Consider the following 24808-nt stretch of genomic DNA (forward strand, 5'->3'; position numbering starts at 1 on the left):
TGCCCATCTCACCGTTGAACGTGGGAGACAAAGAGTAACTTACAGTAATAAATGCGCGTTTTTTTGAAAATAAAACCGCCAAGTGTCATCTTCTGGGACGCGAAATGATTTCCACACGTGCCATCACTTATAAAGTGTGTGGAGAGGCTCCTCGTCAGATCAAAACCCTATTTTTCTCCTCGGATGTCGAAAATTAGAGTTTTGAGGGGCTATTGTGGGGGGTAAAAAGATCTTAATAGGGATATGGGCCGTTGGGCCTTACTAAGGAAAGCCGACCTGCTCTTGGGTTTAGGGCTTGTTGGTACTTTAGGTCGGCCCATGCGCCGAGGATCCGAGGATCCAGCCGAGGATGTTTTTCTCCTCAGACTAACACCAGAGAACCCGGGACTTCATGGTACAGGTTAGTGAATGACACGGTCAAGACCAGTGGTTAAAGGGGGTGAACCCTTGAATGTCCTAGAAGCACCGATGTTGGGAAAGTGTCAAAAGTAAAGGCTGCTACCTCCACATTAAAGACCCTGCACCTACCACCCTGGCCGCATTAATGGGGAGGTGACACTTGAACAGTGGAAGGGAAACTTCTAGTTACTGTTCAAAGACACTAAGAAAAGAAATATCTAGGCTAAGGGAGGAGTTGGGGCAACACGTGTATAAAGTATTAAAAAGAAGAGTATTTAAGGGGAGATCTAGAACAGAAATGGGGACGGGACTTTTTGTAACCTAAAAAGAAAAAGGACAAAGAGAGAGAGATAATATAAGAACAGCTCTCGGCCTACGTCCGAGGAGACCTATTTATATTACTTCTTGCTGTTTCCAAATACTGGCAATCTTTAGTTTGTCATTTAATCTTCACTCACTTCTAACCTGGGTTTCAAGCCCACTCTCTACAAATTTTTATTGTTTAAGGCTCATTGGGCCTGAGCCCATAACTGTTCTTGGGTCCAGGTGCAATTGTGCACTTACAATAAGTTAATGATATTTTTTTATATAAAAAAAATCTTAATAGATTATTATTTATGATGACATTATAATTAATTAAGTAAAATATAAATAAATATTAATTATAAAAATTAGTTATGGATCAATGCATTTTTACGTATACCCAAATAATAATGTAGTAATAATTTATTTATATGATAAAATAAGACAAACATTGTACTATGTACGGCATATAAAAATAACCGTGGACTCTATACCTGAACAACTTTAGCTGAAAGGTAAAAAAAAATACAGAGTGCACCATTCAATTTTAGCAACATTTCAAGGCTTCAAGCACAATATTGTAATTCCATTTCTCACACTTGTTTCCTTTCCTTTTTCACTCCATTTTGTAGCAATTAAAATCGGTGGGCCAAGATGTAACCCTAGACCCACCATTTTCTTTTCTTCCTATTTTCTCTCCAACGATCAAACAAAAGAACCATAATTCACCCTCCATTTTCCCTCCTCCCTTTCCAATTCTCTCACTTTTCATCCCAACCAAACATAACATAAGCAAGTGTGTGCGAGACACTTTTATGATATCTTCTATATTCATCCTTTTCTGTTTGGGTCAACTTCATTTCTAGTCCAAAGGCCTAAAAGTTAGAAGCCTCATTCGTCTTGGCTCATTACCAACAATTTAGGGTCCGTTTGGATAGAACTTATTGCTGAAAACTGAAAACTGAAAACACTGTAGCAAAATAATTTTTAAATGTGTGAATAGTGTTGTGAGACCCATTTTTAATATTTTTTTCTGAATAAAGTGCTTGTGGGTCCCATGAACAGTGCGTAAACAGCGCAACTACAGTGCGTAAACAGTGAAATTGGTCTCCCGCACAGTAAAATAACGTGCATGAACAGTACCGGTTACTGTTCATGCACGTTGAAAAAAAAAAAAAACACAGAATCTCAAAACGTGGCCACAAAACGCACTATCCAAACTAAGCTTTAGAGGGAAGGAAATAGATACTCTTACACGACCTTGTGTTAAACTAAATTAATTGGTTTTGAACATATCCTTGTATTTACCCAAATATCAACGAGGAACAGTACACGCAATGGAAGAGTATCAGCCTCAACCCCTTTCCATGTTAGTGCATTGGTACTATAATATGAGGTCCATTCACTTATTTTATACATATAATAAGAAATGATCAATGCAATCAACAAGCCAAACTTGCGAGGTAGGAACCCTGCAACCTAGCTCCATAATACCCAACATATTGTAAACCCTAAAACAAAACAACAAAACGGGTCTTGTCATAAAGTCCCACTTTTACAGAAAAAATTTCTTGGCCTGTTTTGAAAATCCAACTTTTACATAAAAATGTACAAGTTTTAAAAACTACTCTCATTAATTTAAATTTTAGTAAAAGCAGGGTATAGAATTTTTAAATAAAGTATGGGGTGTGTTAGGAAATTTATTCGTTGAAATTTCAAATGAGGGTCCCACTGGGATGAAGGGACATCCCAAAATGGAATATTGGACTATTTTATCCTTTGTATAAATAGGAGGGTCCCACTGGGATGAGAGGGCTAACAATTTTCTCTCCAAAACATTTATTGTAGGAACATAAAAGTTTTCCATTGTAGACTTTTCACGATTAAAGAACATAATTTGTCAACTAATCAAATTAGAGTTTTTAGTACCTACAGCAATTTCACAACATCAATAACAAACCCCAATGAATACAATGTCAAATTCTATAGTTTCTAGTTTGTATAAACTTGCACAATCGTGGTTTCAGCTTCAAACTGACAAAAACCCTTTACAATTCTCATACCCATTCCTCATACAATGGTTGTGCCAGGGAAGAGGAGGACAATGTTGCTTTCTCTTTCAATTTTTATTATTCGGCAAATTTGTATATAGGGAGGCTAGAGCCGGCATGTTTTTATTTTAGCTGGGGACAAAACCAAATGCTAAATACCAAATACCAACCAACCTACTCAACAGTCAAGTCAACACCACTAAAATGCCGACCTACTTCTTATTGCTGACTTCAAATGTGACATTTCTAATCTCAATTACATTTCTAAGATATTCGATTTTACTTTGCATATGATATGAATAGTTTTTTTTTCTTTTCTTTTCTTTCTTGTGTGAATGTAGTTTTGCTGCGACCAGTACCAGCAACAATGAATTCAATAGAATCAGGGATCTCCTTAATACAAAACAAAAGGATTATAATAATATAATTATAACCTTCTATCAAAAAATAAATGACCTTTTTGTAAAGAAAGAGGAGGCGTAGCTAGGAACTAGACAGCAGGATGGATGTGCATTTGGTAGATGAGAGCTCCTAAACACGGAACTCATATACATGTTATATTGTTTGATATTCTTAATCACACAGTATGTTGTATTTACATAATTTCATTTGGTAGATGAGAGTTCCCAAATGTCCAATTATTGCAACAAAAGTATCTTTGTTTGGTTGAAATGATGAAAAATGTTGGGGGGATAAAAAATTATTTTAAAAAAAAAATCGAAGTCCATCGTATATATTTAGCGAGTTTGGCTTATTTTCAGTACTTTTTTAATTGTACATATTCTTTTATTTTAAATATATAATGGCAAGTGGTAGTGTGTTTTAATCTTCAGCTTTTATTTAGTTAGTAAATGGTGTGATAATTTCTCATTAAAATAAAAAGAAATTCCAGTTAAAAATGTACTGGAAGTAAGCTAAATCCAATATATATATATATTTGATTAGAATGATAAAAATGTAGACAGATGAAAAACTAACATTAATTTTCTTTATTTGGTAGGGAAGAAGAAAAAAAAGATAGAGACAATGGAAAAGATATTTTCTGTGAACACTAGCCACTCCACATTAGAGTCAGGGTGGTCACAGGACCACCCTGGCCTGGAAGAAAAAAACATTATTATATATAAATTTTAAAAATTTTATAATTTTCTTACCTTAAACTTTGGACAAAGTTTACAACAAACTTAATTGTAGATTAATGTTATAACTTCACTCAATATTTTTTTTATTGAATATGAATTTTAATAATTCCCACAATTAGATTTTTTTTATATATATATATTCTCCATGCTTGCAAAACTTCAATAAGATTAAAGATAAATAATTTATGTCATTAATTAAATGTTTAATTTTTTAGTTTTTGTAGTCTAAAATTATACACAAAAAATAAGTTTATGAACTTAAATAACATCTGATTGACATGAAACTTGACATGTGTTTTTTTTTTTTTTAAAAATTTAAAAACATACAATTTAATAGTTAGATTTTCAAAATATGTAATCATATTAATTTGTTTAGTGAAAATTGTAATCTTAAGCTACGATAAGTTTGTTGTCAAACTTTCATCCTTTTAACAATATATTGAGTGTTTACAAACAAAAAGAAAAATCCAAAAAAAAAAATTATTTAACTAAAATTTTAAAAAAGATATAGCTTATAGCATTAATAATGAGATATAGCTATATTTTTTTTATTAAAAATTATATAATTTAAGTTTCTTAACGACCACTCTAGAAAAAATTTCTAGAGCCACCCTGTATGTGAATTACTCTTATGCCTTTAAAATTATTATTATTATTATTAATTTTAATTTTAAGAATGATATGCTCTTATGATTCATTATAAGTTAATGATATTTTTTTTATATAAAAAAATCTTAATAGATTATTATTTATGATGACATTATAATTAATTAAGTAAAATATACATAAATATTAATTATAAAAATTAGTTATGGATCAATGCATTTTTACGTATACCCAAATAATAATTTAGTAATAATTTATTTATATAATAAAATAAGACAAACATTGTATCATGTCCAGCATATAAAAATAACCGTGGACTCTATACCCAAACAACTTTAGCCGAAAGGTAAAAAAAAATGCAGAGTGCACCATTCAATTTCAGCAACATTTCAAGGCTTCAAGCACAATATTGTAATTCCATTTCTCACACTTGTTTTCCTTCCCCTTTTCACTCCATTTTGTAGTGATTAAAATTGGTGGGCCAGAACGGAAAACCCTAGACCCACCATTTTCTTTTCTTCCTATTTTCTCTCCAACAATCAAACAAGAGAACCATAATTCACCCCCCATTTTCCCTCCTCCCTTTCCAGTTCTCTCACTTTTCATCCCAACCAAACATAACATAAGCAAGTGTGTGCGAGACACTTTTATGATATCTTCTATATTCATCCTTTTCTGTTTGGGTCAACTTCATTTCTAGTCCAAAGGCCTAAAAGTTAGAAGCCTCATTCGTCTTGGCTCGTTACCAACAATTTAAAGGGAAGGAAATAGATACTCTTACACGACCTTGTGTTAAACTAAGTTAATTGGTTTTGAACATATCCTTACTATTTACCCAATCAACGAGGAACAGTACACGCAATGGAAGAGTATCAGCCTCACCCCTTTCCATGTTAGTGCATAGGTGCTATAATATGAGTTCCATTCACTTATTTTATACATATAATAGGAAATGATCAATGCAATCAACAAGCCTAACTTGCGAGGTAGGAACGCTGCAACCTAGCTCCATAAAACCCAACATATTGTAAACCCTAAAACAAAACAACAAAATGGGTCTTGTTATAAAATCCCACTTTTACAGAAAAAATTTCTTGGCCTGTTTTGAAAATCCAACTTCTTAAAATAACATCATTTAATGCATTGTCTTTTACATAAAAATGTACAAGTTTTAAAACTACTATCATTAATTTAAATTTTAGTAAAAGCAGGGTACTGAATTTTTAAATAAAGTATGGGGTATATTAGGAAATTTATTCATTGACTTTTCAAATGAGACTTCAATTTGGGACATCCCAAAATGGAATAGAAGCCTAAAACAGAGATTGAAGTCTTTCAGCAATATGTTATATTAACTGTTATCAAAAGAATCTGCAAGATTAGTGTCAATCTAAAGTGTCTAAGTACCATACTGCCCTTGCCCAGTTCACCACTAGAATGGCTAAGAAGAAAAGAAAGAGAGACATATTGTAGTTGCCACACACGACATGCAACAAAACCCCAACTTCTTTTAACGCTTTCTGTCAATAGTCAAAAGCTAAAGCAAATCACTCTGAAAGTTTGCAATTTGACAGGGCTTCCTCACTACAAATGCAAAATCTCTTAATTCTAAGTTACCATAGCTTACACAAAGTTCCGGACAAATAAGATGTGAAGGAGTAACAGTGAGAATGTCATACCTGAAACATACACCCAAAGCTAGAATATCTCATCATCTGGAACTTCAGGTGTCAAGAACTTTCTTGGATCTTTACTAATTTCCTCAAAATTTACTCTTGATTTCACCTTTTCTGGCACGGGCATCAAAGGAATAATGCTATCTCTATCAATTACTCCATCAATTATTCCATATTCAACTGCCTCTATAGGAGACATGTAACGATCCCTATCAATATCTTTTTGGACTTGTTCAAATGAGCGACCGGTAGATTCTGAAAAAATTCTTGTGACATTATTCTTGTTATGCATGACTTCTTGGGCTTGAATCTCCACATCTATCGCTTGCCCACTTGCACCTCCCAGAGGTTGATGAATCATAATTCGTGTATTAGGCATTGCCAGACGCTTGCCTTTAGTGCCACCAGCAAGGATTATGGAAGCTGTTGATGCTACAATGCCAAGTGCAACTGTGGAAACATCAGCCCTCACAAGCTTTACAACATCATAAATGGCCATTGTAGCACTGATACAGATAACAACAGCAAAAGACAATTAGGAAGTAGATAAAGTAGAGTAACTAAAACAGCAAATAATAAAAACAACATATCCAAAAATGGAAATTTAAGGGATGATATCTTTCTAGGTTAATAAATGATTTTTTTTCCAAGGTTTTGATAAGTAAATTATTAATTTTTTATTGGTAAGTCACACACACCCAATTAGTCTTGAGTCCACAACCTCACTCTCCCCCTATATAAGGGGAAGGAGATGCCAATTGAGCTAGAGCTCAATGGCAGTGATAAGAAAATTATCATTTTAAAGCAAATCCTAAAGCATTAAAGTATGTAATTTAAATAAAAAATAACTACCTTGACAAATACAACCATTCATATTTTTGATAACTCAATAGTTACAATGGAGAGGGGAGATTTGAACCCTAGATATCTCCGTTGAAAATACCAAGAAATGCTAGTTGAGCTACAAGACTTTTGGCCATACACCCAATCATCTTTTATTAGTCACAGTATAATTCCTTCATAAGTCCATGTATTTCCTCCAAATCATCCACAAAAGAGACAATGATAGACTTCCAAATTTCACAACTTTTAAAACGACCATACACTCCCTGCCAGCAAGTGCACAAATCAATAACTGTCTTTGACATCACCCATCGAACCCCAAACAGAGAAAAGACAAGCAAGCAAGGTTGTCTTGCCACTGAACAGTGAAGTTTGATAAGTAAAAATAAAATAATAAAATATGATTATTTGGACAAGAGAGCCTAGCACACACATGCCTAAGCCCAAGTATAAGGTGGTCTATCGTTTCCTACTTTCCTTGCATATTTAATACCAATCCACCATAAGTATACCCATTTTCAGAAGATTGTCAAAATCTTCCTCCATGAAGCTGTCTAACCAAAGAATACAGAAACCTTAACTTCCATCTATTCTTCTAAGGAAACCCAGAATCCCACTTTCCTCTTAATAACCAGATTATAATATCCACTAATACATCAGGATGTTAGAGTACAGAAGATTTATATATAACAACAAATTCCAACCCTAATCCTGGAGATCTCATATGAGCTCCTTGCTCCTCCAATCTCCATAAATACAAAGCAATAGCAGTCTACTTCTCTAAAGCTAAGGTGAATAAATTGGGAATTTTTTTTTTTACAAAGGATAACCTCCACACCACAAATTATGTGAAAAACAAACTTGATGCAGCCTAAAAAAGGCAGCAAAGATGATAGGTTTCCTAAAACACAACATATAAACCCTGAAAGGCAGAAAAATTAATAATCAATATATAGTACAATAATCAACTAATCATATAAGAATTTAAACATAAAAATTTATAAAATTCTCTTGTGCAGTACAAAAAACAAACAACCATTGATGTATATGGTTTACCCCAAAATAGTAATGATTTTTATGCAAAGGGTTTTAGGGGTTAAAGTTTGGGTTTAGGGAAAAAATAGAAAAGAGCTTTTTATTATGCTTTGGGGCTATTCACTTCGCACTTTAAGAGCATCTTCTAAGTTCTAACAACACTGATCAACTCTCTGGAACTATCAAAGAAACTAGATGGTAGTCATTCACCCAAAATTGAGAACTGGACTGTTGAAATACAAAAGGCAAATCCATTTCCTCCAATCCTAGCAAAACCAAGTCTTTCCAACATATACATCAAATAATTCCAATTCATATGATTGTAGAACTTTTCAATATCCAAATCACAAATCAACCCAAGCTACACGCTATGTTTTATACTAAATAACCACTCATTGGCAGGGAGTATCGAATCCAAAATTTGTTTACCAACAACAAAAACATTGCAGTAGCCATGGCAGAAAGCATTCTAAAAATGCATAATGACATAATGATTTTTTTTTTTTAATAGAGGTTGGTATTATGCTAAAAATTTTACTAAAAAGTAATTGTCCAAAATGAAATTTCGTTTTGGTTAAGTCATTGGAGAATGCATTTATTTTACAAATAATAATAATAATACAAACTCTTTTTCTCAACAACAAAAAAAATTCTCATTCTCAACAGTAATAGGAAAAAAAAAATCCCAATACAAGGCCTAAATGCATGCACTGCCCAACACACAGACACAAGTATCTTTGTTTTTTTTACTCTAAATTTGAACAATCAATCACATTCATATGAAACTCTTGCACCCATTGATCTCAACCTTCACCACAAATAGTAAACACACAGCAAAAAGCAAAATTTATAAAAACTCAATCAAGGAAAATGACAAATCACACTTTCAACAGTGAATTTGTAATGAGTTTGCAAAAGCTAGCAATGAGTTTGTAACGAATCACAATATATATTTTTTTTATAAAACTCTTTTTAAACAACAATGTTGTCGTCCTTAACTCCATCTATACTCCCAATCTCAAACCCCAGAACTACCACTGAATTCCAAGCCCCAATCACCGTCCTTCTGCACCTTCTCCAACACGGTCTCTCACATGACATCATCACCTTTGGTCACAGCTCATCAACCGCACTGCCTTCTCCAGCCCCAGGCCCTCTCCGAGGCTGCCCTCAGTGTCCACAAGAACTACTCCTACTTCCACATCAACTCGACAACATCAAATAACAAATCAACAAGAAGTCAGAATTGAGAGGGAGAGAGATTGCCACCTCCTTGTGTTTCTAAGGAAGACATCCCCTCCTCCAACTATTGAATTATCAATAAAATAACAAATGAAGAGAGCACATGCTGCCATCTTCCTATTGTTTGTTGTAGACAAACTTGTCTTTTTTTTCTTGGAAATGGAGTATGAGGGGATTCTCATTTTGGCTTCAGAACATGAGAAATACAAAACGAAAACCAAGAAACTAGTCCCCTCCCCCCAAAAGAACCAAAAAAAAAAAAAAGCATTTAATTTATTATGGGCAAATTACCACTTAACTACGTGTGATTTGGCCGAAATTTAAGTTACCTAACTGTAGTTTGAAAATTGACATTTTACCCACGTGAGGTTATGGGCAAATTACCACTTAACCACATGTGATTTGGCTGAAATTTAAATTACCTAACTATAGTTTGAAAATTGACATTTTACCCTCGTGAGGTTAGCTCAATTAGATTTTCTTAACCTATCTCTGTTAAAAACATAGCTAAATATGTGATTTTGCTTCAATTTTATGTTTCTCTCCTCCAAACACACTAAAAACATAAAAGAATCCAACAGAACACTTGCATCATGAAATTTCAAACACATGTAAAAAACTTAAATTTCAGTCAAAACTTGGTGCGTAAAGTATCAAATTTTAAACCACAAGTAAACATCTTAAATTTCAACCAAAACCACATGATTAAGTTATAATTTGCCCATTTAGCCTCCATTTGGATACAAATTATAAATGAAAATTATTTTACAATTCAGCTTATTTTTGTTAATATTCATAAGCCACTTTTTGGTACTATTTATGGCCCACCGTACTATTTCAACAACCTTCTACCTTTATAGTTTCAACAATAAGTTTTCAGTTTCAGCAAAATAAACAATATCCCAACAAAACCTTATTATATAGAAATGTATAAAAATGAAATTCTAATAGAAACAGAGTAATTGAGAGTGAACTTCGTATCACTAAGTTTAAAGCAACAATTAGGGAAATTTAGAATGATCTGGTAAAAAATAAATTAGAAATGGGCAAATTGATAAAAAGAGAAAGAAACCAACCAACCTCAAAGCGCCACCAGGAGAATTGATAAAAAGACGGATATCCTTAGTGTGGTCGAGAGCATCCAAGAGGATCAACTGACTGATGATAGCGTCGGCGACGAAGTCATCGATGTTGGATCCCAAGAACACGATCCTCTCCTTCAGCAACAGCCCCATCGGGTCTGCTTCTCCTCTCGTGGGCATGGCCTGCGTCTCATTATTCTTAATAATAGTAATCGGACTTGGACTGCTGCCTCTCGTGGTAGATGTAGACATGGACGTAGAAGAAGAGTAGATTTTGGTCGAGGGTTTTGCTTTTGCGGGGGGCTTGAACCACGAGGAAGGAGAGACTTTGGGTTTGGAGACGAAGAAGGAACGAGGTGAACACAGCGATGATGAAGATGAGAGCAATTCCATGGCGTTGTTACTTGTTTACTGTTGTGGAGCGAGAGCGAGAGAGCGAGAGAGAGATTTGGAGGATGAGTAAAAGAAAGAGAGAGCCCGCAGCAAGCAACCTCTTGGATTGGGATTCCCTTTCGAAATGGAGAGTATCCACCTGTTAACGGCCCATGATTCATTTGAAATTTACATCAGAGCCCTAAAATTGTGACAACTCATTAAAATTATCTAAGTTTTAATTTTCTCAGAGCTGATCACTTTTTTTTTTTTTTTCTTTCTTTCTTTTTTTTATATATTTCAATTTCCATTCATTTTTTACAACTTTTTATTTTTATTTTTATTTTAGCTATATATTCAAAAAGTGCCTAATGATTTTGGGTGATGCTTATATTTTTAGGTTGTTTTGAATTTTGCTGTTAGGTTATAACTTATAACTTATAACTTATAACTTATATGAGAACTGTAAAATTTATAGTGCTTAAAAATTTTACCATCAAGTTCAAGACACTTTTTGTGGGGGATTTAAGAACCGAAAAGGATTAAACCATGGAGTAGCTTGCATAAACTAGCTTGAAAGGGTAAATAAGCTCTGAAGATTTCACTGACCTGGGGATGGAAATAGAAACAAGACAGTTAGTACCTTATGAAGGCTCAGGGGAGGAGAAAGGACCGTAATGGGAGCAAGAATGGTGGGGGGAAGTTAATTTCCTGAAAGATATATCTCTCACCTCCGCATTGAATGTTCTACACCAACCATATCAGCTGCATTAATGTGAAAATGACACCTGAATAGTAACTTCACAACTAACAGCCCTTTTTGCCACCTTCGGCAGAGTTTTGATGGGACAAGTATTCTGAGGAGTGCTTTGGGGCGTATATGTGGAGGGCTATGATGTAAGGAGGAAGGATATAAAAGGAAGGGAACTTCCCAGGAAAAAGGGGAGGATGAACATTTTCTCTAAGATATAGAAAAATGGGAAAGTGAACAGTGTATTATTTAGTGTAAAACTTGTATTAAGTATATATAAGAAACAAAACCTCGGACCAGCCCGAGGAGAACATTATTCTCAATTACGCCGTGAGTTACATCTATTTGTTATTCGAGGCTCTTCGGCCATAGACTTAAACTTAGCTTAGAATTGCACTTGAAGTATTTTTCTCACTCTATAAAGAAAATTCTATTGTTTGGACTTGATTTGAAGGACAAGGTTTCACTGTTCTTAATAGGCTTGGGCTTTTATTTTTTGAGCACTTACATATTTCTTCTCAAAAATTTTTTTTTTACATATTCTGTTTTTTTTTTTAATTGAAATATATATTATTCTGTCAACTTTTAGTTCACATTTTTTATATGTTTTTTTAATAGAGTTTTTATATGTTATTTGGTTGTCTTTTGTGGTTTTTTTTTTTTACCTTTTCTTTAATACTAATGTATCGTATTGCACATGTAGAAATGAAAAAAAATAAAAATTCTTCTTCTTATTAATGTGAACTATTACAATTGTATTTGAAATTTTGAATGTAAAGTTTTAAATTTAAGAGATTTGAGGAACATATGTTATTAGATAACATAAAGATATTTTTATACGAATCTTTTAAAAACTTCAAGATCCTTTAGAAGTTTTTCTTTGCAATCTACTTTATACAACGTTTGGGAGGTTACTTCAAATTTAGCAAACTTTTGAAACTTCTTTTTCTTTCTTATAAAATTAAATATTTTTAAAATAATATAATTGACACAATATTTTCGCAATAAAATTTAAGTGGCAAATTATTAATAATAAGTAAAAATGTAATGTCAATAATGGGTCCAGATAAAAACCAGTTACAACTTGCCATTTAATCTTTATCGTGAAAATATTGTGAAAGTAACACTAAAATAATCATATTCAAGCTTATTTTCAATTGAGCTTAAAAAATTTTAGTCTTTTATTTTAAGGTGTACAAAAAAAAAATTAAAAATTTATATATAAATTTTTTTTTTACCAGGTCAAAGGGTTCATTTAAACCCTTGAGCTGAATGTAAAGTATCTCATGAATAGGAAGCAAGGAGTGAGATTTAAGTTTTTAAAAGAGTTTCACACACATATATGTAAAAAGTAGTGTAGGATTTTAATTTCATATATATATATATATATAAAGTCTAGTCTGGAATATTTTTTTAAAAAAATTTAAACAACTTGGTTTTCCATTTAGGTTTTCTTAAATGCTCACGTTAATATGACTGATGCTAAGTAATCAGGAATTTTTTTTTTTTTTTTTTAGTTTACATTGCATTAACCTATTTTATTTGCATATCTCATGAATTGCCCAAAAATTTCCTCCACCCCTTTCCCAAAAGTAGAATGAGGTATATCATGCATCAGGTGCATGAATCATCTTTCTCACATAAAGGTGGACCTCACATAAAAGAGAGAACTCTTATATCTAATACATGATGCATTTGAGAATGTAGCCTCAACTTTAAATTCTATTATATAATAAACATAATTTCAGTTGACTTGGCTGAATTTTAGATGAATTTTTTTTAAATACATTTTATTTTAAAAATATATTAGAGATTCAAATAGTTCCAAAGCATTATCAATTTTAATAATTATTCTTAAAATAATATCTCATCAAAATTTGCCCCAAAATTAGAGTTGCACAAACAACCCCGCCTCCAAGGCTAAAGAATCAATTTTCTTTCCTTATTTTCATAGACTTCCAAAAGACCCTCTATTTTCCGCAAGGGAATAATAATAGATACATAACAAAGAGATTTTCTTTTTCCATAGTTAAATTATCAAGTGAAGAACGGTAAGATATTACAAATTTTACTACATAACATTTATAAATAACCTTAGTAAAATTTGTTAGTAAATTTTTTGGCAATAATGTGTTAAAAAATTGCAGCCTAATTATAAAAATGAGAGACAACACAAGAAAAGCTGAGATAAGAAAAGAAATGATAGTTTATTTTTTAGTCTCTGTTTAGTCTCTTTTTTCAAGAAACCTAATTTAATTAAAGGATGAGTTTAGAGATTTCATTACGCCTCTGATTCTCAATAATTATATTGAGATTAAAGGAACAAATTGTTTTCAATAATAAAGGTAACAAAATTTGAATATTTAATATAAAATTTTTTCCATGGCACCCTTTTGCCTAGCAACTGAGTTGTACAATTACAAATATTTGACCATACCACGACCCTCCACGCTAAGTTTTGTGGCTTGAAGCTGCTTCTTCTTCGGTGCCTTCAATTGCTGTAACTTCTTATTCATCTGAGATTAACAAGTTGCATTCTGAGTTTAGAAAAACGGTAAAAACAAAGAATTTGCAATGCATATAGGCAAAACTAGTCATGCGTCCAGTATACTCTTGCTTACACAGACGTACACATGCTCACAAAGCAAACTTGCCGCCCACTTGTGAGGTTCATTAATATACATCTTAACGCAGATAAGTTACAAATTGGTCCAACAAATCATTCAACCCACCCCAATGAAAAAAGGAAGAGGGAAAATAATTCGATAGGATTGTATATCAATATATCAAGAAAATGTCATTTACACGGCTCTAATTTTTATACTTTAGTTATATCACGCATGGTCATTCACAAACCACGTCCATTAGCAGCCCAGAAGAGTAGCACAAGAGGGAGAAAGGATTGTATACGCAAGATATCAAGAAATTGTCATTCACATGACTCAAATTTTTAGATTTTAGCTATACCAATCATGCAGATGCCAATCATGCAGTCATTCACAGACCACAAACCACGTGCATTAGCAGTCCAGAAGAGTAGAGCCTGAGACCCCTGGTTCAAGGGCATGACCCAGAGTCCCATCAAACCATTCTACTTTCTACCCTTGTGATGCCTCTGAATGGGAATAACAGGTAAGTTTTAGCCCTTCAGGTCCTCCACTAGCTACTATTCCACCCAGGCGTGACTATTGGTTAAGCTCGTGAAAACTAAAAATTTTAAAGTAGAAATTTTCACTAATCAAGACAGCTTAAGACTTTCCCGAAATGTAGCTAATAAGCAATAGCCCAAATAGCATTTCCTCCTCACACAAGTGTGGGCACAGGGTAAGGTTTTTGGTATAATAACCACTAGGGTGCATGTGAGACTAACCTATTAAAGAAAAAAAAAAGGGGTAAAATATTATTTTGGTTCCTAAACTTTACCAAATGTTTGTTTTTCATCCCTTAACTTTAAAAGTTCTTTTTTCATCCCTAAACTTTGTAGAGTTTTTTCAATAGTTTAGAGACAAAAATAGGAATGAAAATAGAATTTTTAAAAATAGTTTAGAGATGAAAATCAAACTTTTGGCAAAGTTTAAGGACATGCATAAAATATCTTTCACTAATTTAGGGAAAAAATAAAAAAAATTTCAATATTTTAAGGGCGAAAAATGAACTTCTTAAAGTTTAGGGATAAAAAACAAACTTTTGGTTAAGTTTAGGGACCAAGATAGTATTTTACCCAAAAAAAAAAAATTCTGTGACATTTATGGGGTTCCAAACAAAGCACAATTGGCCTCACTTCAGTTTTAACAATGCGAATTATCAAATTTGAACCCTCCTACAAAAAGTTTACCAATTAGAAGAGAGAGAGAATTGCACAACCATAATAATGTCTAGGGGTCCAGCATTTTAGCACGCAGCTTGTAAGCTGAAAAACTAAAATTTCTATCAGCCCCAAGGTAAAAGCCTCCTCCCTTCATTTTCACCCTCACAGAAATGAAGTCATTAAAGAAACAAATTTGAACAGAAAAAAATAAATAAATCAGAGCTTGACATTAACCTGTAACCCATAAAAGCACTGGATTCTCTAATGAGAAGTATGAGGAAAAGTTTCATGAATACCATATACATTTGGGCCATCATATAATCATTTTGAAAGAATAGATATAATGACTTTCAAATCAGATCATTCCTGTTCACCACCATTAGGCTAATGCCGGAACCTAGGACTTCAACAAGCTAATGCTCTTGTTCTAAGACTGAGAAGGAATTTTGAGTGAAAATTATGTTCTACAACAAGCAAAAACTTATAAGAGCAAAGCAGAAGAGCATAGGTTAAATTTAGGCAAAAGGGTGAACCTTGCCCCTTTAGTGAATTGTCATCATCTTTAGAATCTCTGATATCATTGGTTGACCATTGAGACTTTCATAGAAATAGGCAATTGAGCAGAAAAAAGTAATAAATAAAGGCTATATTCCTATATATATATGATTCTAAACCACTCTTTCTCCCGGATATGAAAAGTGAACAAAAGCAAGTCATTTGTGTCCAAATTGGAGTAAATTATCTAATTAATTGGAAACTAAACATCTTCATAACTCTATTCATGCTGACTTCAAGAGATGCCCACAGGTAGTTTCACTAATTCTAATATTTAACTTTTCAGCAAAGGAAAACTAACCTTTAAACGACGCTGATCTTGTACAACTTGTTTTGCACGAGCCCTAATTTCATCTGGATCAATCTTAGATTGTGGGCGAACCACAAAATCTAAAGGAGTTGCTTCTGGCCTTGTAGCATGCAACCTGGAAGATGATTGGCTAGACTTGCGTTCCCTGCAGTGTAATAAAACTTAACATCTAATATGATATGGCATTGGAAAACTGTGCACAAATATAAATAAATTAAGCGCATAGGAGCAAACATATGTCTGTCATTGCATCATACCGTGAAAATTCATCCAAACCAAGATCACCGTCTCTAGATTCCATTCCAGCAGCCTTATTAGCCGGCCTACCAAAATTAGAATAAAAATTAAACATAAGTATATATAAATTTGCTTGTAAAAGCAAAAATTTGGAGAGACATGCAGAAGAGTTCACAAACAGTACTTCTTCACAGGTGGCCTTCGGTATGGAACCCTCTCATCATCAACATTTCTCATCTCCTCAAACCTTGTACTCTTATTAAATATTGGTCGACTCTGCACTCAAAGTGATGAAAAGAAATATTCAATATTAATGAATATATAAAACCCATTAACAAATCTACATGGGTCGTTAAAGAAAGAAAAGAAAGAGACTACTCACTACATTTAAAAAAAATATGGAAAATATGTGGAATCAGTTGTTAGCAACCTCATTCGTTCCATATATGAGCGGTCCCATGCAGGGAAGTTTGGCAATTCTCTTGTATTGTTTATAGAGTCCTTGCATAACTTTTTCTAGTTGTAATTGTTTAGAGACTTCTTTGTTTTTTTTTTTTTTTTTTTTTTTTAATTTTTAATTCGTGGTCTCTTTTTAAAAAAAACCATTCTCACTTACAACACACACACAAAAAAAAAAATCTATAAAAGTATAACAAAAATGCAACCACCGACCAAAAACATAAGAATCAGAAATTTGCAATAGAAATAGGAACCCTTGTAAAAAACAATTAATTGACTAAAAATTAAGGAATTGAAAGAGGTGGAGGAAGACATAAAATAACATTAGTAGATTAAAACATGTATATACTTAGGAGTTGAAACATGTATCACATTACCCATTTATCAACCAAATCCTTAGCAAGTTTTCTGTTGGATGTGGTTTCCTCATCAGATTTTGATAAAAACATAATGACCTGCCCAAAAATATAGTCAATCAGTCAAAGTTATTCCTTCCATATCCGAGCTGCAAAAGTTATGGACTGATTCTTCCAAGGTCATTCCTACCTTTCCAAGACCACTCTTCTTCAGTTGTTCTCTTCTATCATACTGCTCTAGATCAATAGGAAACTGCATAACAGAAGCAACATATCAGAGGCTACATATAGTCTGTCAATGATTATTACTACTACATGTTATAGACCAAAAAATGCTGGGAACTCTTGACTTTACATCAGTCAAAATCTTCAGGATTGCAGCACGAATGTTAATGTTTGGTAAGCTTCCATCAGGAAGAGGTTCAAGCCAATTCTTTAATAAAGTTAGCACTCCATGATCTAAAAATTCTTGTTGAAGCTGCTTCCTGAACCAAGATTGGTTGACACAGAACATAAGAACCTAAAAGATACGAATTACTGATGCTATTAATAGAGAAGAATTCCCAAAAAGACTGATAGCAGACTGTTTACTTTGAAAGGACCTCAGTCAGAAGAGGCAGTTTTTTTAATTTATTAACAGCAGGCTTCGCCTGTCTATTAAGGTCTGCATCCTCTTCTGCTGTGACCTCAAGCTCAGCCATGACATTCTCAACTAGCAACGCAATTTCCGCAGGGCTTCTCTCATTCTTCTTTCTTTTCTTCCCCATCTTAAAGAGCTCCTTAATTTCATCATCTTCTTCACCCTCCTCTGCCTAGAAGCATCCAATGATGGATCAAAAAAATAAAAATCAAGATACCAACCAGGCAGAAATCAAGCAATCAATAGGAATGAGTTGATAAGCAGATTACTCAGTCAACAACATAGAAAAATACGATATCAGGCTACAAACCACTAGCACAACAGAAAAAAATAAAATAAAATAGAAAACCTCAAACTTCAAAAATTTGAATCAACTACAATCAGCATGTACTTTATGCTATTCTAGGAAGAGCTTATTAAATGAAAAAAACAACATAAACAACAAAAAGAGATGCACAGCAGCATTACAACATCAGTACTTCACCTGAAATGTATAAATATATAAATAAATGAAAAATTGACCTGAGGAGCTTCACCAGGAGAACGCGGCTCATTACCACTTCCATACCCATCGGCGGGTTCCACACCAGTGTCATCTATGAAGTTGTCATCATCCACAGTCCTGGAACCCTCTTGATCATCCTAATCCATTGAAGAGTGGGAAATAATTAAAAATGTTTACTAGGATACTAAAAGCATAGATAACATACAGAACAAATGGATTTGTGGTAAACTATGATGAATTAATCTTCAAGGTCCCAAGATTTTTTTAAAAAAAAAAACACTAAAATCAGAATATTAATTCCCAAAGCAAATAAACGAAAGGTATAGCCCTTCATAATCTATTTATTGTACACACACCACACACAAAATACATCTGAATGCAAAAAAAAATGATAGAGTTCTGTATGAACAATATAAAAACTTGAAAGAAATCGGCAATGAACTAGAAAAATATAATGCTGGAATGTAGAACATATCACAACTGGCTCTGAGCATTATCAATTACCCAAATTCCAGCCATCTTAATCACAAAACTCCATGGAAACAAAAACATCAAAGCACAGGCTTTGAACTCTGAAATAGATTTAAGCGTCCCAAATCAAAACCATAAACAAAGAATTCACAACTAATTCCAACTTCACCTAAAACTAGTTTTTATCATTTGTTCTTTGATAGGTGTCATAGATGATGATGACAACAGTATAAACCAAGTACAAAAAATCAAAAACCCTAGAATAATACCTCAGAATCGCCACCAGCAATAGTGTCCCACATCTCTTTGACCTCACCATCATGATCCTTGCCAGACTTACCAGCAGAAAAGCCTCTCTTCGAGTCACCGCCACCCTTTCCCTTTCCCGAAGAAGAAGAAGAAGAAGAAAACCCTCTCTTCTCTCCTCCTTTACTGTGCCTCTTTTCCTTCTTTCCACTACTTTCCTTTCCCTTCTTCCTCTTCCTCTCAAAATCATCGTCCTCCTCCTCCCCAACCAGATTCCTCAACCCTAAACCGTCGTCTTCGTCTTCGTCCTCGTCGATCAAACTCGGAGCCACGATCTCCTTCGCCGAGTCTCCACTCTTCTTCACCAGCCGCTTCCGCGGCTTCCCGGTCTTCAACGACGCCTCGTCGTACACCGGCGTCTCCGATCGCTCTCTCTGTTGCCAGTTCTCCTCATCGTCGTCATCAAAAGGACCCTGCCCCCGCGGCTCCGGAGATTGCTCCCGATCTGACTGTACGTCGTCGAAGTCCATCAATGGCTCTCCATCCTCGTCACGAAACCTGAAAAAAATTTCCAAATTTAATTTTCAATTAATCGAAGTAAAAAAAAAAAAAAAAACCCTAATTTTGAGAGGAAGAGAGCAAGAAATACATACGGATCGTCTTGGAAACCCATATTTGGGGGTAATGAATTAGAGAGATTTCAGTGCCAATAGAAAAATTTCTCTGAGAGATTTTTATGAATCCTCTACAAGTCAATCGAAACAACAACAAAGAAAATTTCTTTAGCGTGCGAGAGATAAAGATAAGGACAATAATGGAGTTTGAATTTGAGCAGAGAGAGAAGCATAGGAAAGACAAGTAGGTGGAGCTGTGGTCTTATACGGTGCGGATTTGTATAGCATTAAGGGTCGGTTCAGGTATTATCTTTTTATTGTATTTGTATGGTCAAGGATAGGATAAACAACAATTTATCGTGTTTAAATAACATTATACGGTACATATTTTTTCATTCATATGTATTTTCATAAAACAACAATATTATTAGAAATTTCTTGTCAAACGGGCATTATATGAGTTTCATAGTTGAATTCATTTATTCGAGTACAGAAAATTTTGAGTTTTGAGTAATAATGAGTTTCACTATTATTTGTACATTCATAGTAGTATTTAAGTTTGGCAAGTGGCAGCAGCCATATGCATATGAGCTCCCTTTTTATCCATTAAAAAAAATGGGGAATATCGTCAGCGCCCCCGTGGTGAGCTTAATATCTAGCTCATTGGATATTGAGCTCTAAAAAGTGATTGAGGTAAGTTATGGAAGTTTAACCGATCTTAACTTAGTTAGGTAAAATATCAATTTTTGAACCACAAGTAGGCAAAGTGGGATTAAACCATACTACATGTAGGTAACCTGTTATTATCCAAAAAAAGAAAATGATAAATTCCTCAAAGTTTCCTTTAGATTTAGAGGAATAACACTCCACAGTCCACTCTCATCCTTTAAACTTAAAGAAATAAATATATTAATCATTTCTTTAATAACGGTAACAAAATATTTCAAATTTTAAAATTCTCAGCCAAACTTGACCACTGTTTGGTGACAATAACATACACCCAAAAATTTAAAATAAATCCCTTTCACTAACCAATGATTAGGGTTTCGCCGAGGGGATATTTTCAAATCTTTGAATATTCTTATTATTGTATTAACAAAATGAATAATGTGTTGATTTCTTCATATCTCAATGAAGTCGAGTGTCACTTCCCTTAAGATTTAAGGTAGAGTGTTATCCTCTCAAATCTCAAAGAAAATTTGTCTAACTTACCCCCAAAATATATATCATTGTCATTAGAATTGTTGGATAACAAGAAAGGGAAATTCATTGTGGAAAATATATTTGCACTTAAAACCTTTTTGTTTAAGATGCATTCATCCAAATAAACAAAATAATAAGTTATATAAACTAAAACAAAACATCAATATCATATTCAAAATTTAAAATTTTCAAATCTTATTATCAAAATTCTGAGTTAGATATTATTATCAAATTTAACTTTAGAATTTTAAAACAGTAAGTCTAGAATTCAAAATGGTCTGAAGAATAATAAGTGAGTTTCTCACAAACTGGGAGTAGAGTTTTGCCCGAGAATGGATAGAGTGCAGAGTGCAGAGTGCTACTATGGTCACACCTAAATAGGGAAGTCACACTGGTCACCTCTCCTCTACTCATTTTTTGTTTACCAAATAAAGACAGGAAAAAAAGAAGTCTAGAATGCAAAATTTCACCACGTGTTTTTTTTTGACAAATAGTCTAACATGACTCAATATGAAAATAATATTATTCTAATTAATAATGATAAGTCCATAACTTACCACTTAAAAAGTTTGTGCCAAAAAACTTGGGATCGTACTGTTACTTTTCTTTTAAAAAAATAAATGAGTTAATGTTTCTTGTCTTTAAAAAAAAAATAAAGTTAAAATTGCAGGATAAAGAAGAAACATGACTTTTTTTTTCTCTCTCTCAGTAAAAGAAGGGAAAATTTAATGGATGCCTACTTTCCTAATAAATGTTATGCAATCACATGTTTAGCTTCTTTTTTTTTATCCCACTTTCTAAAATAAATTGTTCACATGTCCATGTATACACAAAAGGTCACCCTATGATAGATAATATATATGTCACGCATCCTCATGTTATTTTAGGATAGATTGTGCATGTCATTCTAGGATAGATTTTACTTTTGTTTCATGTCATTGCACGCATAATATATTTTCTTTAAAACTAAATGCCAAATATTCAATTGTCATTTAAATGGTGAGATTTAAAAATTAAATTTGAAATGAGATACTATCTTTTTGGATAGGCGTTGTGGGATGTCTAACACCTTCTCCACATGTAATCAAATTTCTAAATCTTTGATTTTTTGGTTCTAACTCTATTTTCTTTTTAAGATTAGGAGCCTGTTTTTTGTTTGGAGACCGTGACCCCAGTCCAACTTGTCAAATGGTTTGACATAACCCAACAAATAGGTGGAGTTGTGTTATTTTCTCTTCAGGGTGAAGGTTCTATTGAAAAATTAAAAAATGAGGACCAAAATGAAAATATGGTAAAAATATAGGGACAAAAAAAAAAAACAAAGCATTTTCACTATAACTTTTTATTGGATTAATTATATGTTCTCTATATTTTTAACATGCATACCAAGTTTCTCAACAATCACATGTTATTTACTATTCAATCTAGAAGCTCATCTTTTATGCATAATTTTATATACAAAAAATTGAAATTTAAACATTTAATCGATGTCATATTTATTAATTTCATATTATCTTAAAATTTTGATTATAACAGTTGATTTGTTAACATTCATATCTAATAAAAAAATATTGAGTAGTGTAACATAACTTAGAGTTATAATATATAAAGGAGTTGTCCCCAAATCACACTCCATGGGTCGTAGACCATAACCCCATTAAATAGTAGAATTGTTAGAGGAAATGGACCCATATCGTATCCAATGGCAAAAAGATCTTAGGCCCAATAAATAAACTAAAGGCTAACTACAAAAGTTGCTCGCATCCCCGAATTGATGCAAGATAATATATGACCCTCAGACAAAGAAACCCTAGGAGCTTAATGCCAACGAAGTAGTTGACAACGAACACAACCCCATAAGGACCGTTCGAGGTTCCTAGTTAAATAACCTTTAAAACAAGTAACAGTCACCTCCACATTAATTAGATGTTCCTACCTAACACAATCGCATTTATTACTAAATGATTGGCCTAAACAATGTTTCATACCCCCAAAAATCCATTTTCATCGTCAAAAGAATGGAGGAGACACTTGATGGGACAAGTATCTCTTGGCCCACGTTGTGACAGCCCACTACTCATAAGAGGGCTTAGGGTTATATATAGAGAGAAAAGGCACACATAGAAGGGGGCAGAAAAACTTAGAGAGAGAAAAGAGTTTAGAGAAACACTTTGTATTTGCCTTTGGATGGATGTATCCTTGGCAAGATTAATTCCGAGCTGTTTATCAATAATAAGTTTGTACCATTTAATTTCTATTCTTGTTCTAACCTCCCATTGTGGATTAAACATTTTCTACTCATTACAAATTAGTTGTGATGATCAAATTCTGCTTAGCGGTTCATTTTGTTAGTTAGTTTTTGACCCACAAAATATATATATATATATATATATATATATTTTTTTTTTTTCTAAGTAATAAAATTTATTGAAAAAGAAACAAGAAAAGAGAGGAGAAAACTCATGTACACAAGGTGCATAGTTGTATAACAAAAGTTCTCCTAAAGAATTTCATGATAAAAAGAATTAAAAATTGAAAAGAAAGAGAATCAATAAAATTTACAAACAAACATCATTAAGACCATAGGACCAAGAGTGCAAGAGCATTCAGACAAGGATCTCACAATCAATGACTCCCAACACCATAACTGGTTACTGCACAACGTTAAATGTATGATTGATCCTCTCGCTCCATATTGCCCACACTAGAATAACGGGGCTATAATCCAAACAAAAATACCTATGATGTTTATACGTAGAGGATGTACACACAACCTTCTTAGGCATCATCCAACGTACCCCAATGAGCCCAAACATATGGTAAGAACAAATGATAATGACTACAAGTCTCAGGCTACTCCACAATGATAACAAATGTTCCATTGCTCCACTACTTTATTTGCACATGCAACACCAATCTACCAAAACAACTCTTTTAACAAGGGTTCACCTGTCAAAAAATTTCCCTATGTTTCTGTCTAGATAAAGTAAGCGTTTGGGAAGTGCGTTTTGCGCTTCTCATGTCTGTGCATGTTTTTTTTTTCCAGCTGAGCCCGTCTTGCGCTGTTCATTGTCCATAAACAGTGTATTTAAGCATGTAAACAGTAAAATTTGAGTGAACAGTAATTTTTTTTATTGTTTTCAGTTCTCAACAAAATAAGCGGTATCCAAACAGAACAAAAAAACAACAATCTTTGGAGTCTTTGAGCACCTAATACTTTTCCATGGAAAGCTGTTACCATTGGAATCTCTTAGATCCCCCTCAAAGAGCTATTACCATGAAACAGGTTTTAATGAAACCTGTTGGAAGAAGATCCAGAATGACCATAATAAGAATAGAGTATTAAAATAACGAATGAGTTTGCATCAAAACAAAACAGATATTCTTGACTTCTTGTTTGATGCTAAGACTCTTCTTTTCTTTTCCTCTTTCTTCTTCTTCCCTTATTTTTTAATTTTTTAAATTAAGAACATTTTTCATCATTAACTAATATAATAAAAGAAAGTGCTTTTGTAATAAATATAAATAAAAGTCCTTTAAGTTCTAAACACTTTCCTTTAATTTGATCTTCCATCCTTTCTAATACCACACTAAAGCCACAACACTACGAAAGACCTTAGTCCCAAAACTTCAAAATACACTTTTTTTCTATAATTATTATACCAATTGGTATAAAAACAAAATAGATATTCTTGCTTGATGCTAAGACTCTTCTTTTCTTTAAGAACATTTCTCATCATTGCAATACAGATGTGATAAAAAGAAATTTTTTTTATAATAACGTACACAAAAGGTCACTGAAGTTCTAAAAACATTCTTTTACATTGGATCTTCCATAAAGCCACAATAAAGGGAAAGACACATAAATAACAACAAGAAAAGACCTTGGCCCCAAAATTTTG

General features: G+C 33.2%; 2 protein-coding genes across 2 annotated transcripts; both read right to left on the reverse strand.

Annotated features, from left to right (window-relative positions):
• Positions 1-5989: 5989 nt before the first annotated feature.
• LOC142613514 (ATP-dependent Clp protease proteolytic subunit 4, chloroplastic) lies at positions 5990-10908 on the reverse strand. The gene is made up of 2 exons (XM_075785889.1): positions 10378-10908; positions 5990-6683 (listed from the first exon to the last, which is right to left on the reverse strand). The coding sequence occupies exons 1-2, from the start codon at positions 10770-10772 to the stop codon at positions 6200-6202; spliced, it is 879 nt and encodes a 292-aa protein (XP_075642004.1). The 5' UTR covers positions 10773-10908; the 3' UTR covers positions 5990-6199.
• A 2818-nt stretch (positions 10909-13726) lies between these two features.
• LOC142613079 (protein IWS1 homolog 1) lies at positions 13727-19999 on the reverse strand. Its single transcript, XM_075785270.1, has 11 exons — positions 19743-19999; positions 19113-19647; positions 18390-18509; positions 17819-18039; positions 17583-17712; positions 17418-17480; positions 17249-17326; positions 16597-16688; positions 16433-16498; positions 16167-16320; positions 13727-14018 (listed from the first exon to the last, which is right to left on the reverse strand). The coding sequence occupies exons 1-11, from the start codon at positions 19760-19762 to the stop codon at positions 13920-13922; spliced, it is 1578 nt and encodes a 525-aa protein (XP_075641385.1). The 5' UTR covers positions 19763-19999; the 3' UTR covers positions 13727-13919.
• Positions 20000-24808: the final 4809 nt, after the last annotated feature.

Source organism: Castanea sativa, chromosome 10, assembly GCF_040712315.1.
Source record: "Castanea sativa cultivar Marrone di Chiusa Pesio chromosome 10, ASM4071231v1".
Taxonomy (NCBI): Eukaryota; Viridiplantae; Streptophyta; class Magnoliopsida; order Fagales; family Fagaceae; genus Castanea; species Castanea sativa.